This window comes from Gobio gobio, assembly GCF_949357685.1.
Source record: "Gobio gobio genome assembly, chromosome: 3".
Classification (NCBI taxonomy): domain Eukaryota; kingdom Metazoa; phylum Chordata; class Actinopteri; order Cypriniformes; family Gobionidae; genus Gobio; species Gobio gobio.
This window is the reverse complement of record NC_137099.1, coordinates 49,312,434-49,327,863: the sequence shown is the minus strand read 5'-3', so window position 1 is coordinate 49,327,863 and position 15,430 is coordinate 49,312,434. Positions and strand designations below refer to the sequence as shown.

At 39.7% G+C, this 15,430-nt stretch overlaps 1 protein-coding gene across 1 annotated transcript; it reads left to right on the top strand.

Moving 5' to 3' along the window:
* The first annotated feature begins 283 nt into the window (after window positions 1–283).
* Window positions 284–13,576, top strand: rcbtb1 (regulator of chromosome condensation (RCC1) and BTB (POZ) domain containing protein 1). The gene is made up of 12 exons (XM_079813398.1): window positions 284–430; window positions 1,484–1,697; window positions 1,850–2,000; window positions 2,176–2,342; window positions 4,395–4,553; window positions 4,688–4,795; window positions 7,184–7,326; window positions 10,046–10,236; window positions 10,389–10,515; window positions 10,606–10,757; window positions 11,951–12,081; window positions 12,339–13,576. Exons 2-12 carry the CDS (start codon window positions 1,572–1,574, stop codon window positions 12,477–12,479), a joined length of 1,596 nt encoding a protein of 531 aa, XP_079669524.1. The 5' UTR covers window positions 284–430; window positions 1,484–1,571; the 3' UTR covers window positions 12,480–13,576.
* Window positions 13,577–15,430: the final 1,854 nt, after the last annotated feature.

Sequence of the window (15,430 nt, the reverse complement as noted above, 5' to 3'; positions counted from 1 at the left end):
AAAAATATTATTGAAGAAACATAAATTGCATTGGTATTACTGGGGTGGAGGAAGTTTAATTGTTAGGTGTCCGGTCACTTATGACCGGGAAGAAAACCAATGCAACCCCTAAAAACGAAGAGCCCCATACCCCATAGGGTTAATTCATTCTTATTCCATCAAGTATCGCCCACTTTGTCTCCCGCCTACTCTTATTTGCCAATCTGTGATGTAGGAGTGACTTACAAGTAGTCTGTGATTGGACAGTTTAACGGTCGTTCACGCAACCGTGGCAACAGTGATCAGGAAACAAGTGCGTTTGTTTCCTCGCTGACGTGAGCGCGCTTCCGTGGGCACACTGACTGCTGGCGCTGCCGCCTGAGAGCACTTCTAGAGGCGCTGGACTGGATAACTCGCTAATTACATGCTCTCAACGTCCTGTAATAATTAGGTAGGTTTTGCTGCGTTGACTCAATGAAAACCGTTTGTCTGTAGTCTGAGTCCACCTCATGTCCATGATGGAGCGATGCTGTAGCTGTCAGGCTAACCGAGCTTTGCTCGTACATGATACAGTAACGCGAGCCTGCACGAAGACGCGTTTAAACCAACACTGCCGATTTAGCGATTCCTTTCACAGGCACATTAAACACAAGAAGATAGAGCTCTCCGCAGTTTGTTTTGGTTCAATGCATTTTGCTACTTGGTTGGGACTGTTCCCTCATCAGCTGTAAAAGTGGCATACAATGAAAGCTGTAACGCTAGCTAGTGAGTTTTGCAGCTGTATCGTCGTTATAAACGACTGTGCCGAAGTGTTTTAGAGACAAAGCAACAGACAAATAGGCTGTATCGCCCATCAGTTCTGTGCTTTCACACACAGAATACATAAATTGTGTAAGTGTATGAACTGTGGTGTTATAGTGGTATAAGAGCTGGACTTGTGCAGGGATCTTCTGTCATCCTTCTGGCAATTAACCTCTGTTTTATCCTGGGAGGGTGACTTGCAAAAAGTGCCTGGAGAAAATATTTAATTAATTTTAAAAAATCCATGTTATGCCTCAGAACTATTTCCGTGCAACTAAAAAACTAAAAGGTGATTTAATTGGGACTTTTAAGTCAACCACCTTTATTATATAGCGCCTTATGCAATGCATATTGTTTCAAAGCCGCTTAAACAGAAATATTACACAGTCAATGATCAAACCTGAGACAAATTCAGAATTAGCTGTAAAGCAGAAGATAAGTGTTATTATTCAGTTCAAGTCGGTTCATTGCTGATTCAGTTCAATAACTAAGTTTTAATTAATTATGAAATGAATTTAATTCAGCTATGAGCAGCTTTACAGTAGACCATAGTGTCATTATTCCACTTAAGTCAGTTCAATGTTGATTCAGTATCAGTGGTAATGCAGCAAATTCAGCAATAATGAAACAAAGTTGTGCTGATGCAATAGTGCCAGTGCCGTTATATCCCTATGAATCCCTGACATTAAACATTTGTGTCCAGTCTCGAAGGCACGCACAGCAGCTGGGCATCTTCAGGTGTCTTCACGTCTCCAAAGCCTGTCCCCTGCACTTTAAAAAGGAGTGTTGCCATGGTGGATGTGAGTAAGTGGCCTCTCTTCACCCTCTTGAGTGCACAGGAGCTCACCTCCATACGACAGGCATGCATCTTTGGAGTATCTGCTAATGAGGCCATCTACATCACCCACAATGACGAAGTAAGCTGATGAAGAAACTGATAGTATCTGTGTGGGTCTTGGTGGTGTAAGCTTACATTACCCGTTTCGGTAGATTGTAGTAATGGAATAAAAGTTCACAAAGGTCTTCTGTACCTTTTTATATGAATACTAATCTGAATGTCCTGGCACAGGTGTACGTGTTGGGTGTGAACTGCAGTAACTGTCTGGGCACTGGAGACAGTCAGAGCACCATTGTTCCTAAAAAGCTGGACTGTCTGAGTGGGAAGAAGCTGGTCAGTTTGAGCTATGGCAGTGGTCCTCATGTTCTGCTGGCCACAGAAGGTGAGTACAAGTTTAAATCGAGTTATAGAGAAGGCATAATGTGAAATCATCATCTCCGAATAAAGTTGTCAAGTAACATGGTTGCATTATAGTTCTATCTAAATATTTAACCACAGTAATAATGGGTGTGTGTTTATACTGTTGTCTCATTCAAAGTCCTTTCGTCTTCTTACAGAGGGGGAGTTGTATGCATGGGGGCATAATGGATACAGTCAGTTGGGCAATGGGACGACCAATCAAGGTGTGTCTCCTGTTCTGGTGTCTGCTAACCTGCAGAACAAGAGGGTGACAGAGGTGGCCTGTGGTTCTCACCACTCTTTGGCTCTGACCCATGAGGGTGAGGTGAGTTTTGGGAACCGCATGAGTATGGAAGCCCATTTCTACCACATAAGTTAAAAAAAAAAGTGCTTTGGTAAATCATATTGACATCAAAAGTGGAAATTGTGATAAGATTTAAAGATTATTTTGTTGGGGAATTTACAGTTAAAGACTAGACCTGATGAATGAAGACCCGGAGTCAGAATTATAATAAATAGAAGAACATTTTAGTCAAGAATAGTTTGCAGTTTCTTCAGCAGAAGCCAGCTTCAACACTCACAAGGAGGTTGTAGGCCATTCTGCATGCATACAATTATACCTTAAATTACATCGTCGCTTCAGGTTGAATGGTTTTGATTGGCTAAGGAATAGATACATAGAACATTTCCTCACGTGAACTGATAGACAGAAGCATATCTCCATTGATTAACCAGATGACACCCAGAGCGGCCCTCCGAGGTCACAAGACTGTATGTCTAGACGCCAGATGTTCATCTCACCAATACGGTTCTGCAACAAGGAAGACTAGCGCACATATACCGATACACAGCTTCTTCAAGGTTGGAGTTGGTCGGGCTTTAGCTCTGACCAGAAACTTTCTCAAAACATACTGATAGCATGTTCTTACTCTCGGTAAGAGGTACAGACATCCTTGGACATGAACAAGATTCACCATTATTTTCTTATATATATATATATATATATATATATATATATATATAATAAATATAAATAATAATAATTAGGTAAATGCATGGAGAGAGCAAATTCTATTTAACAGACATATAATTGTATAACTACGTAAATCTTATAAGCTTCAAGAAATCATTCGTCATTTGATATTTCAGAAGGATAAATATTGATTAATAACTTGATTATAAATCACTAATTAGGGTACATATGTATATTGAAGTAGCAGTGGATTTCAGAATCCACCCCCTTCAATTTACCAAAGCATGATTTGACATATCATTTTTTTTATGACTTAAAAATGTAAAATGTTGAGGTACTAAGTACTAATTCTAAGTTTAAAGTCAAAATTATAACTTAAAACATTGCAATTATTAGATAAAATGTTGAAAGTATGTTTAAAAAGCTGAAATGGTGAGACATATCATAATTCTGAGATGATAAACTATAAATTATAGCAAAAGGTAATAAGTATGACATCTCAATTGCAACTTTTTATTTCATAATTATGACATAGTATCTCGTAATTTAAAATGATTTCTTAATTATTACTTTTTATGTCAAATAATGCTTTGGTAAATCCATTTTTATATGTCAGAAATGGGTTTTCTATGCATAAGAGAGTGCAGATTTTACCTAATATCAATTAGTCAGCCATTGTGACCCATCCATAGGACAAGATGTGTGTATGATGGTTGATTAATGAGGTTGACAAGTTCAGAATAATGTAAAATACCAGGAAATAAAATTGAATGTTACCGAACATTATTAAAACCATACACATGAAATTCCCAGATCAACCTATTGATGCACAGCCATGTCGATTAGGATTAAACTGGTGACATGCTGCGAATCTAGCGGCATCGGCTAATCAAACAGATTCAGAATATAGTAATATCTTAACTTTGCACTGTCACATGCTAATCCCATAATCCAAGCAAAATCCTTCCGTTTTATTTTGCATATAACAATTTTTTCAGTCTTTTTCGAAACACTCCAGCAGTGGGTTAAATATGTAGGTTACATATTAAAGGGTATTAGGTGGATTTAGGTTTGACGAAACCCTCTACTCTGCTCTCTCCCCATCTGTTTAGCAACTACAGTTAGCTGCTTGGCCTCATCGTGCTCGCTGTAATGAGGAGCATGTGACCTTTTTCGCTAAGCTGTGAGGGCTTTTGTTCTCAGTGGAACTACCAAGATCAGCTTGGGTGTAACACTGTGTGTTTGTCTGTATTAATTAATATTCAGCCTCATTAAATCTTCTGGATGTATAGTGAAAGAGTATTTTGTGTAGTTCACTCAAAAACTTTGGCAGCCATGTTCATAGACAGCCAGTCAGGCGTTTTTATGACTTAACCACAGTTGGCTAATTATAAGTCGTCCTAGGTGTTTGCATGGGGCTACAACAACTGTGGTCAGGTGGGTTCAGGGTCCACCGCCAACCAGCCAACGCCCCGTAAGGTGTCCAACTGCCTGCAGAATAAAGTGATGGTCAGTATAGCCTGTGGACAGACTTCATCCATGGCTGTGGCGGATAATGGTGAGGTAAGGGATGAAATTAACCTTTCCTGCATTATTGTTTTTGTAAGGCCTTAAAACATGCTTAACATTGGTTATTGACTATTTAGTATGCGTGCATGTCATTTGCTTGTTAGTGTTGAAATCTGTGTGTGTTTCAGGTTTATGGCTGGGGTTACAATGGTAATGGCCAGCTGGGGTTGGGCAACAATGGGAACCAGCTGACTCCGTGTCGTCTGATTGCATTACAAGGTCTCTGTGTGCTGCAGGTACGGACCAGAAGATCTACGTTTTTACACAGATTGTTAGCTGTAAATGTAACATGCTAATATACACTACTGTTCAAAAGTTTGGGTTTAGGGGTCAGAAATGTTTCTTGAGCAGCAAATTAGGATGATTTCTGAAGGTGTGACACTGAAGACTGGAGTAATGATGCTGAAAATTCAGCTTTGCATCACATTAATAAATTGCATTTTAAAATATATTAAAATAGAAAACGGCTATTTAAATTTGTAATATTTCACAATATTACTTTTGTTTTACTGTACTTTTGATCAAAGAGCCTTTGTGAGCATAATGCTGCGTTCATACCAAACGCGAATAGAGCGTCAAAATCGCGTCTATCGCATTTATTTGGATGCTTGATCATTTTGAATCCATTTTGAAATTAAAGCGAAATAGATGCGCGTTCAAGGCGCTCCAGGAGAAATATGTCATAAAACACCACTCTGCCTCTTTTCATTTGTCATAAAAAATATATATTAAATGTTAATAGCCACACAAATGTGGTCCAGGCAACTTCTACATTATCTTCACTGCATGTATATTTAAATATCCTTAAAAAAGAAAGTTATGAAATTTCTCTTTGCCCTCAGTGAAAACGATTTGGCAGACAACAAATTATAGATTCATGACACCAAAGATCGCCCGTTAGATCCACACAAGACGAACCACTACAGGACATCAGAGCCAGCGGCAAACGTCAGAAGGACTAGCCGAGGAAAGGCTGCTCTCGCCGGGATTAATGAGTGCTGAGCGCCCGGTGATCGCCTGGATCTCACAACTCCAAAAAAACAAGATTAATTTTTTTTTAATAGGCGCTTTCTATAAATAAACCACCGATTTGAGCTTTAAACAACTACATTCTCACCTGAAAAAGTCTTAAAACTACCTTTTGTGACACAATAGTAGTATTTTTTAATTATGCAAGGTTTCTCATCACGTCACTTCACCATGGGACAGCAGCAAGCAGGCTCCTGATTGGTTAACGTGGCGCGAATTGACGCCAAAGTTAAAATTTTTCAACTCGGGCGTCATACGCGAATTCGCTTCAAACGCGTGAATGCACAAAAAGCACCATTCGTGCAAGACGCTCAATTTGCGTCAAATTCGCGTCCATCGTTCCGCGTGAAACCCGTCTAACAAGCCGCAGGACCTCCAGACACGCGTCAACGCGCCTTTCCATTGACTTAAAGCTATGGTCTACGATTTCAAAGATTGTTCATTATTAATAATCTCGTTTAGACGCTGGTTATGGTTCTACAGTACAATCCTAACAATATGAAGAGAAAAAAGAATGAAAAAAATCCATTCACTCTATTGGGTGTACACCCGCAGAGAAATTGACCAATGTAAGCTGTTCGGCCGGACAGCTTACATTGGTTAACTGCTCTCATCCAATCCCTGCTCCACTCGCGTTTCCCCCCGACCGCACCCCACCCCGCCCCCTCCTGCGACATGAAATTTTGCTGGCAAGTAGGCAGCGTCAACTCAGCAATGGAGAAAAACCAACAAACAGACAGCGGCAAGCGGCCCCTGCTCGCCCCAACAGTCAAGGTTGGAATAAAGAGAAAGTCAATTGAGGAAAGAGCAGATATTTAAAATAAATGTGAAGAACGCCGGACTCAAAGCCGAATCAATATAGGGTCCACCGTTGCCCGTTGGAGGAAGCTTCAGAGAAACCTTTGGACTTAAAACCGACGCTGATTATTTGTTGAGCGGGTAAACATTTATTTATACTTTTATGGTGTGGTGTATTACATAAATAGCTTTTTATCAGCATGACAACATGATCATGCTGCCGGTCGGCATTGGAATGTTAGCCGTTTAGCATCGCCTATCACGGGTCAAAGTAATTATATTTCTTGAAGTGCTTGACTATTTCAATAGGCCTAACGTTAGCGGTTTTCTGTTCGAGCCGATAGAACATTGCATGTGTTGCTAATCTTGCGTGGGCGTGAACTCAAACGTGTGCCTTTGAGCTATCAACATCTCTGTTCCAATGTTTACTCCTGCTTGACTGAGTGACGTTGTTCAGGTCGTTTCCCGGTGGGAGGGATCAGGTAGCACAGAGGGGAGGGGTGTGCGTGTGGAGGGGCGGGATGAGTTTTTTTTTAAATTCAGGCTTTCTCGACTGATTTTCAACATCGTAGACTACAGCTTTAACATTGAAATTACTCGCTCCTGACGCTCTATTTGCGTTTGGTGTGAACGCAGCATAAGAGACTTCTTTAAAAAACACTAAAACTTACTGGATTTTCACAGAATTGGCAACAGCAAAGCAAGCATTTAGTTTTTTAACCCAACCCATGTGACTATACAGACATTTAAAAATGTAAGTGGGTTAAAAAATATGTGATTTTGTGTCACTTTTACAGATTGCGTCAGGTTACGCTCATTCCCTAGCACTGACTGATGAGGGCCTGCTGTATGCATGGGGCGCAAACACTTATGGCCAGCTGGGCACCGGCAACAAGAGCAACCAGCTCAGCCCTGTGCAGGTCATGACTGAGAAAGAAAGGTAATTAGGTTTGGGAATTTTTGAGGGTTAAAAAAAAAACAAAAACAAAAAAAATACCATTCCTACTACTCACTGACTTCCAAAACAGTATCGTAATTGGATAGTTCACCCAAAAATGTAAATTAATTCTGTTTATTCACCATCATCTCTTTCTTCTGCTTAACACAAATAAAAAATACTGTAGAAGTCAATGGGGCCATTTCCTTTTTGGGTGAACTATACCTTAAACTAAAAACCTTAAACTGTTTTTTTTTTTTTTAAAGGGTAACTAAACCCTAAACCAACTTTTTTTAGTTAATGATCTGTAATACTGGGGCTTTATTAATGCTGTTCATTGATTCGAGTAAATGTTTTGACATTTGAGTATAAAGTGTTTTAATTCTATAAAATATGGTGTAAAACCGCCAAAGTGCTGCCCTCTTAAGGTTGAACGGTGGCTACTGCAGTTGAATTTTCCTATTGGACGTTGTGGTACATCGTGACGTAGGATGGTACCTCCAACGGCTCACAATCCGCGCCCCTAGCACGAGCTCACCACGCCCTCAGAAATGTTTCCCCCAATCACATGATGAGAACGGCTTTACTCCAGTATGAACTGTCATATTACATGAAGTGGAAACATTATGAATGAAACTCACTTGACACTTGCTTTAACATTGTATTGAAGAAAATACGGTTAAATAATGAAGTTGTCAGTACACGTCAGGCTTTTCTTGCGATTTTATTGCCGCCCGTCATGTGTACAGATAATTTTCATACATGAGACGCGCTTTCAAACCCTGACACGCAAGCGGTTGCCGCGGACGCAGATAGATTAGGTCAGTTCTCTTGCGCGGCTGCTTCACTAGCATCGTCGGCATCGGGAGTTAACGCAGTTTGAGCAGCGGCTCGCATTGATAAGGCTCGGGTCTGTGTCTACAGACAATCCACCCTCCTCCACTTCAGGTGAAGGTAGGAGAATGACCGCTCTGTTGCAAAGCTGGCGTCACTCCAGTCATTCTCCATCTTTGCGACTCGCGAGTCTGACAGCTGTCAATCAACCCGTCCCTGCGGGTCTCAGGTGCACGCCCTCCGCTCAGCCCCGCCCTCGGTTCGTCCCCTCTGTGTCCGCCGGGCTCTGCCCACTTTTCCAGCATTTTTTGAAAATTGCCAGTGGGTGGAGTTAAGCTCTGAGCAGGGGTTTAGTTACCCTTTAATGAAGAAATGTTGCCTTGACAACTAACTGAAATAAAATGACTTTAATTTGAAGTACTAAAATTACCCAAATGCAAAAAAAAAAAAAAAAAATGACAATTACTACAACTAAAAAAATTAAATCAAATATAAAAATAAAAGCTAATTAATCAATATTATAATAGTATAGCCTAGAAATCTAGACACACCCTAGTGGCAGCAAATCTAATTTGCAGCCAGGGTAGTCTAGCAACTCTCTGTTGGCTTGCGAGCTGGAAAAAACAAACTCTGGTCAGGCCAATTACATCGTGTATAGAGTCGATGGGCGGGCTTAACATAATGACGGCAGAGTTGTGGCGTGCTACTTGTAAACAAAAAAGCTTTGGCCGCGACTCTGGAAGACTTGTTGTTTAGCTTTTCTTTGAGAAAAGAACAAAGAACGGCACTGAGGTCATTTGTAAGAAAGGAAGATGTGTTCTGAGTTTTGCCAACCAGATACAGTGAAAGTTTAATCTATCAACTAGCTCCGCTTCACCTTCTTCATTGCTCTGGTTGGTTGTAGTGCTATCCTATTGCGTGCAGAGGGAATTTGAAAGACAACCGTTTATCCCGCCCCTTGGATTGAGCCCTGCCAGTGGTGTGTTCCCAGACCCAACATCTTGATTTAGGTCTGGCTTGTCAGGCTAATAATAGTATATAAATAACATGAAACACAATCAACTGCCTGTAATATATAGCGTAGAATCCTAACCTACATGGGTCCTATGACTGATTTTGGCTTCCCCCTAATGGTTACTCCTGCACATCACACATGCACCTATTTGATTTTAGAAGAATTTGACATTAGCATTTTGCTAAGCTAACAACGTGACACTCTAGTCTCAAGCACAATAATATACATCACTCAAAATATTGGGTGAAATAGTCAATATTTTATCATACTTTTTGTACTTATCCGTACTTTAGCATTGACTGAAATATATTTGTAGTCGACATTTCTCTTCACTCTGTCTGCCATTTTGTGTGCTGTTGCCTTCCCTGCTGTAAAATTCAGCATAAATCCCCACTGCTAGGAGTAGACTTTGTGCGAAAAGCACACCTTAAAATGATGCCTTTAAATTCTGTCTAGGTTGGCGGCTCATGATAAGGAGCATAGTTAATTGACATCACAGTAAAGAGCTCATGATGTTGGTGAAAGCTGCATTTAGTCAGTGCCATTGTTGCTCTGAATTGTTGCATCCCAGGGAGATTTCCTGTTGGGCTGGTGGGAGCTTCCTGGAAGTCATCCTGTTTTGAGTGCAGTATAAGGAGTAGCTCTCTCGTACCCTCTCTGTGGGGTCACAGCAGCTATCTCTGCTAAAATTAGATGCGTAATAATGGAACTAACAACCCAGTAATATCTAATGTTGAGAGAATAAGACTTGTTTAAGAATCTGACTGATGTCTCCCTCCCCTTCCCTTGGTTCTTTCTCTTTTGTGTCTCTCCTCCACCTTGGCCTCCTCCATTGCTTCCTGCTATTTTGACTCCGCCTTTTCCCTGCACCAGGATTGTGGAGATCGCCGCCTGTCACTCCACACACACCTCTGCGGCAAAGACCCAGAGCGGTCAGGTGTACATGTGGGGGCAGTGCCGCGGACAGCCCATCGTGCTGCCGCACCTCACGCACTTCACCAGCACGGACGACGTCTTCGCCTGCTTCGCCACACCCTCTGTGATGTGGCGGCTGCTTGCCATGGGTGAGTTTGTGTTGGCATCCATCCATCATTGCTCCGTTTAGTTCCCTTTGGCTGCATTTACAGTATTTCATACTGATGCTATGTATTAAAACCGAGAGATTCTGCAGAAAACAATCGCTGCTGTTACATAACTGTGCTGTATTTGTTGTCAGAGCATGATGATTTCCTGACTGTGGCCCAGTCACTTAAAAAAGAGTTTGACAATCCAGAGACCTCTGACCTCAAATTCAGCATCGACGGGAAGTACATCCATGTACATAAAGCTGTTCTCAAAATCAGGTGAGGACCTCACTAATAATTGGTACATTCAAGAGCCTCAACGGTCACTTTCTCCCCTTTAATGCTTTAATTTGTGACTCCTCGTTTCAGGTGCGAGCACTTCAGATCAATGTTTCAGTCACACTGGAATGAGGATATGAAGGAGGTGATCGAGATCGACCAGTTCTCTTACCCAGTGTACCGCTCTTTCCTGGAGTTCCTCTACACTGACAGTGTAGATCTTCCTCCTGAGGATGCCATCGGTGGGTTCTGCTCCATTTTCAGACCCGGTTTACGGAAAAATACTCCGGCAAGCTCATAGACGAGTAAAAGAAACCAATAGCCTCTCTTTTGGGGGAGGGGTTAACACCCCTTTAAATGGACCAAAACTAAACAAGATGGAAAAACCCAGGCCTTTCCTTGGCCTTACAGTGGACCCGTCTCATTTTGGTCCATTTTTGCTGCCAAGTTGCAGTGCACTTTCCATTCACACTATTGTTTTTTTGAAATATAGATCACTAGAATATGACATAAATGAACATATTAATGATGCATTAACAATTTAATATTAACAAATCTAATCGTAATAATAATTAATAATGATACTTGGGTGAGTTGTTGTTGTTATTATTATTATTTATTTGTAGTAAGTTTCTAGTAGTATTTTTTCACAATTGTTTACAATAACAATAATACAGCAAATATAATTTGTTTCTTATTTGCAATAATACATCAATAATAATTATTTATTAATAATAATAATAACTACTAATTATTTACTTTCATTCTTAACTAATTATTATTGATGTAGTTATTGCAAATAATTATATTATTGTAAATAATGATAATCCTAAGTGTTATTTATTATATAATATTTTATCATTATTATTATAATATTGTTTTTAATAATTATATTATTGTAAATAATAACTAATTATGTAGTATTATCACTTACAATATAATTATTTACAACAATACATAATAATTATTTATTATTAACAATAATATAACCATGATAATAAAATATTAGTCACCATGAAATCAAAATTGACCATTCTTCTTTAATTTTTTGCTGAATGTTGCAATGTTTATTATAAATGATTTATCTGTGCACTTTTTTTTTTAATCAATTCTGCCTCTGTTTAGTTAGCAATGCCCAAATTACTACGATCCAATCAAATTCCCAGTCCCGCCCTATATTTGTTTAATTCCTGATGCCATTTCACAAGGCTAATATGTCGGCTGGCGTTTCATGCCGACTTCAAGTATTAGTCATCTCATCTAGCGCTGTATGCTTCTGTATATTTTTGTATGCACTGTAACTTGTAACAACCAAAAATATTTGGAATTTCACAATTTCAGTCATAATGCATGTTTTAAAACAATGCAGAATTCAGAAAGGTCAAAGCATTTGTTGTACCCATTGAAAAAAAATGGATTTGGCTGTCTGTCACAGGGTTACTGGATCTGGCAACGTCATACTGTGAAAACAGGCTGAAGAAGTTGTGCCAGCATATCATAAAGAGAGGCATCACGGTGGAGAACGCCTTCTCTCTGCTGTCTGCTGCCATCAGATATGATGCTGAGGTAACACAAAACCGTCCTGGAGGCCTGGCTTACTAGAGCACTTAGCAAACACCTGGTTTACTAGACTATTACCTCTTCTCGTCTCATTTTCTTAGCTTGTTTTTTTTGCAATTAATCAAAAAGTGAAATGTTTATGCAAGGTAATCCAGAACATCAATACTGTAAGCTAATGATAATCATAGATGGTGATCTTGATTGTTTTTGTTCGCTTGTCCAGTCCCTCATAATTACACATTCATGCTTTCTTTCATATGAAGGATCTAGAGGAGTTCTGTTTTAAATTCTGTGTGAACCACTTGACCGAGGTCACGCAGACAGCTGCGTTCTGGCAGATCGACGGCAACATGCTGAAGGAGTTTATCTGCAGAGCCAGCCACTGTGGAGCATTCAAAAACTGACTCTGACGGCCACCACACACGCGCACCGTATTAGTCAAGGAACCCATCTGTTGTTGCAGTCAGTCCTCTTTACAGCTAGTGGGCGCTGTTACAGCAGACTGTCCTTGACACGGTGCGGACGGTCATTAACACAGTGCCCCCTGTTGAGCAAGAGAGAGAGACTCTTTCATAATGGTCAATGTCTGTGTTCATCTCATTCTTATGTACAACCACTTCCCATTTAGGTTGTGTGCAACCTTTTAGAAAAGACATGTCACTTGGTACTAGTAACACATTCTAGTGCTGTTTGCATGTTCAAATTCAGTGAGTTTGGGCCAAAAAGAAGCATAATAATTATACTAAAAAAAAGTATAAGGCTAAAAAAACAGACCTTATACTTTTTAACAGGAATTATTGACACTAATTAGTTTTCGTTGTCTTGCTGTGATGCAGTGCATCACAGTTTGCTTTTTTTTAAATTGTATTGTATTATACTGGCTGGGATCTGTAAACGTGCATTATATTGGCCTACAGTCAGCTGACCTTATTGATGTGGCTCCTTACATTGCACACTCGCTCGTATTTGTCTAAATGTTATTGACCAAAAGAATTTCTGCTAGGTTCATTTTGTTTTGCTTGATTTGAGTCTTAACCTGGGCATAGTTATCGTCTAACCTATCAGAAACTTCAGACCACTGTTTGCTATTGCTTGGTTTAGAAACTGTTGGCGCTGTGGATTACAGAAGCGGCATTTACAGCAATGACTGTTGCACTTGATCAGTCTCATGTTTAAGATTTGCTAAAATATAAAGAGTATTATTCATAGTTGCACTGGTAGTTTCCTGTACAGGAGCTGCTCATATAGGATTACTAGAGGGTTTGTATCAAGTTTTTTTTTTATATATAGGTATGAGACACTTGTATGATATAATACTAATGCCTGTGGTAAGATTTGTTACATATTAACCAACTGTATTTTTGTTTTTCACATGTACATACTGTACAGTTTTTGCATTAGTTTTGTAAATTAATCTGTGCGCATCACGTGTGCCACAGTTTCTCTTGTAAGTTATAAAACCTGAACCTTTAAAGATAAATAAAGCTTTTCTTATAAGTTGCATTTGGTATTTTAATTGTATGATGTAAATATGTCAATATTCCAGCATGTTTATTTATTGTAGATGTAAAACTTGTAATTTAAAAACAGTAAGATTTTACTTACTAACACATGAATCAAGTTTCTAATTGGTGATTAATTATTAGAATACATTTTTAGGTTTTAATTCTATAATTATTAATATTTGAATATACACTGATCAGGCATAACATTATGATTATGTCCTAATATTGTGTTGGTCCCCCTTTTGCTGTCAAAACAGCCCTGACCCATCGAGGCATGGACTCCACTAGAACCCTGAAGGTGTGATGTGGTATCTGGCACCAAGATGTTAGCAGCAGATCCTTTAAGTCCTGTAAGTTGTAAGGTGGGGCCTCCATGGATATGACTTGTTTGTTCAGCACATCCCACAGATGCTCGATTGGATTGAGATCTGGGGAATTTGGAGGCCAAGTCAACACCTCAAACTCGTGCTCCTCAAACCATTCCTGAACCATTTTTGCTTTGTGTCAGGGCACATTATCCTGCTGAAAGAGCCACAGCCACCAGGGAATGCCGTTTCAATGAAAGGGTGTACATGGTCTGCAACAATGCTTAGGTAGGTGGTACGCTCCATACGCAACAAACTGCAATGCACTGTGTATTCTGACACCTTTCTATCAGAACCAGCATTAACTTCTTGAGCTATTTGAGCTCCAGTAGCTCGTCTGTTTGATTGCTCCACACAGGCCAGCCTTTGCTCCCCACGTGCATCAATGAGCCTTGGCCACCCATGACCCGTGATGAAGAGATAATCGGTGTTATTCACTTCACCGGTCATAATGTAATGCCTGATCAGTATAAATGCTACTTATAGTTACTAAAAGTCATCCTTTAATTTCTCATTAAATGAAACCAAAAGAACGTTTTGAATGGTGTTCATTTAATGAAGTGATCAAGTGTTCAGAAATGATGTAGATGCGCCCAATTAACAGGTTTGGCTAGTTCAGCCACGCCAATGAGTAGGTGTGTAAAGTCAAACATACAGTCATGCGAGCTTATTAGACAAATATGTTTACTAGAAAGAGAGCTACTCTGTGTGCCACTGTTATGGAATGTCATTAGTGAGTCTGGTGTGGAAGAATTTGACTGGCCAGGCCAGATATGAACCCCATTGAAGACTTTTGGGAGGAGTATCGCTGCATCACTGATGCTCTTGTCTTGTGACTGAATTGGAGAAAATCCCTGCATCCTTGTTCCAGTATTTTCGCAGGTGAGTGCAAGCTGCTAGAGAAGCTGAGACCAACTCCCCATCAATGTCAATGGTTGTGAAATCATGTGCACATTGGGGTTGGGGTTTGAGTCTCCACATACACTGTTGGTCTTCATGTTGTGAATCATATTCCAGGAGCCAGTTCAAAAAGTAATCTGATCAGATTTGGCCTGTGTCGGATTGGATCAAATCTTGAAAATGGGTCGTTCAAAAAGGAAAATAAGGATTGTGACATCAGATTAGATCACAGAATCCAATCTTGGTTTTGATCTGGATGAAATGTTTTGTTCAAAACTTTGATGCCTTTGATCCAGGATCAGGATTATACTGATCCCAGCAGAAGGGTGGATTTCAGGAGCAGAAAACTTTAAAACTGGTCAAAAAAGGATCACGTAATGCACACACTTCTTTCTTGGTTTTTTTTACTCATTTTATATCTAACTAATAAAGTACTAAATGTGACATTATTAGACTACCTATTAAGCCTTTCGGTAGCCTACAGTAAAGTAAAAAAGAGATTTTGGCACCATAAATGAATCCCCAAACTGCGGTAAATATCAAACAAAACTATTATCTCTAATTTAAATTTTTTATCACTGTTTG

What these genes read in the sequence shown, in the direction of transcription:
- rcbtb1 (XM_079813398.1), top strand. Translation starts at nt 1,572, where the DNA reads ATGGTGGATGTGAGTAAGTGGCCTCTCTTCACCCTCTTGAGTGCACAG. An exon ending in AAGGTCTCTGTGTGCTGCAG is followed by an intron (nt 4,796 to 7,183) that starts GTACGGACCAGA and finishes TCACTTTTACAG; the next exon opens with ATTGCGTCAGGTTACGCTCA. An exon ending in GTGGCGGCTGCTTGCCATGG is followed by an intron (nt 10,237 to 10,388) that starts GTGAGTTTGTGT and finishes ATTTGTTGTCAG; the next exon opens with AGCATGATGATTTCCTGACT.